This window comes from Mizuhopecten yessoensis, unplaced genomic scaffold (genome assembly GCF_002113885.1).
Source record: "Mizuhopecten yessoensis strain PY_sf001 unplaced genomic scaffold, ASM211388v2 scaffold712733, whole genome shotgun sequence".
NCBI lineage: Eukaryota > Metazoa > Mollusca > Bivalvia > Pectinida > Pectinidae > Mizuhopecten > Mizuhopecten yessoensis.
Window position 1 is genome coordinate 1 of NW_018478270.1, and position 2,033 is coordinate 2,033.

Consider the following 2,033-nt stretch of genomic DNA (forward strand, 5'->3'; position numbering starts at 1 on the left):
ATTCAGTGTGTTTAACTTCAAATTTCATCAACATGTTTATTTCTCTTTATGTTAAGTTAGATTTTAAAAAGTTCCAGTACCCAGAGAGGAGCTCCAGTACAAGTAAGTATAATCTGCATCTCAAAACAAAACTCCAAAATTACACATCGTTGGAGTTCAATCTTATACCCTAGTTCTGTTAACAAATTGGGGACATTGGATTGCTTGCAATACTTTGTTATGGGCAGAGCCCTTGTAGGGGACGTAAATACATACATATTAAATTGGCTGTTCTTTTTATGAAGTTCTTCAATTTTTTAATGAACTTACACCATACAATGTCTTACAGAATGTCTAACTTAACTGACCCAAAAGTCACAAGGCCAGGTAACCGAGTCAAGCTTACTACATGGATGCCTTGGGGTGTGTTCGTAACGGCTGTCCCCAACATGTTCTGGCTGTTCCATAGAACAGTGCGTTTTGAACGCACCAGAACAGGAAATGGTCAATTCAATATGGCGGCTTCGATGTCGATGGGGGCAATTGCCGGTTTAGCCGCTGTTGTTTTGGATGATGAAGACGATACCGAAGTGATCGTGGACGATATTCCTGCATTGTTCTTAGCGTCAATTGCAAGTGTTATGTAAGTGTGATAACCATTAGAGTCGTAAGTGATAATATTCTCTACAAAACAATATTTGAATAATTAATATTGATGGTGCGTGGGACGACCATAGCCTTCATAAGTTATTCAAACACACGATCGTCTGTAACAAATTCCTGTGAGCAACACACGGACGAAATGAAAATGTTGGGATCCCATGAAGTTTAAATATATATTAATTTAATAATTTTGGAATTAGATACAGGTTATGTTGTAGATTATGGAATATATTTTCAAATATGGTCATGGCATGATTATATTATGGTTTGTTATAAATTATAAACAATTTCAATTATACCACGGTTATTGGCCTATGAAACATAAGTTTTTATGGATAAAATTTTGTAACGTCAAATTACATCACTGTGGGTTTTCTTTGCCTGTATTGTATTTTTTACAAAAGGAATGAAACTCAGATATGGTCTATTACTTGAAGTTATATGATTAAAATGTAAATATTCATGTTTTTATTTTCTTTCAGGGAAGGCGATGAAAAGTCACGAATTCGTAACTATGTAGAAGAAGTGGTACCCAACTATACAGACGATGATTTTAAAAGGATGTTTCGCATGAACCGAGATACTCTTTTACACTTTTTACACTTTTGCAACACATTAAAGAGTTTCCAGAGCTGCAACCTGCAGGGCCGGGACGAAGGGATCCCATATGCATAGAAAAACAACTTTTAGTAACTCTTTGGTATGTTGGAGGAACGGATTCCATTAGGAAAATAGCAGATCGCTTTGGTATGTCAGAGTCAACGACGGTAGTATGTAGAGATAAGATTCTTTCAGCAATACTGAAACTTTGTGATAAAATGCTATTGCTGTATATCAGGCCAAATGATCAAGAGGAGGAACGGGAGTTCAAAACACGAAATGGGTTCCCAGGAATTGTTGGTGCAGTAGATGGCACACATATACGGATAAGGGCTCCACATACAAACCCACAGAGGTATGTTAACAGGAAACAATATCACTCTATTCAACTTCAGTGTGTTTGTAAACATGATATGGTGTTCACCGATGTGTTTACAGGGTACCCTGGAAGTGTGCATGATGCCAGAGTGTTGAGGAATTCGGATCTGTGGGATACAGGCTTGTCAAAGTGCAATATGGAATATCACATACATGGAGATGGAGCTTATCCTCTTCGTAAATGGCTAATGACGCCGTTTCGTAATAATGGGCATTTATCTCCACAACAAAAAAGTACAATTTTTACCAGTCAAGTAATCGTGTCGTAATAGAGAGAGCTTTTGCTCTCTTGAAGTCAAGATTTAGACGACTCCACTACATAGAAACTGTGAAAGTATCAACTACTGTAGATTTAAGGATTGGTTGTAGCGCACCATTCAATATATCTCAAGCCCGATGTAGTTTACACGCCA

The 2,033-nt window shown here is 37.3% G+C and overlaps 1 protein-coding gene across 1 annotated transcript; it reads left to right on the forward strand.

Moving 5' to 3' along the window:
- Positions 1–160: 160 nt before the first annotated feature.
- Positions 161–1,461, forward strand: LOC110440878. Its single transcript, XM_021484000.1, has 2 exons — positions 161–622; positions 1,125–1,461. The coding sequence occupies exons 1-2, from the start codon at positions 279–281 to the stop codon at positions 1,315–1,317; spliced, it is 537 nt and encodes a 178-aa protein (XP_021339675.1). The 5' UTR covers positions 161–278; the 3' UTR covers positions 1,318–1,461.
- The last annotated feature ends 572 nt before the right edge of the window (positions 1,462–2,033 follow it).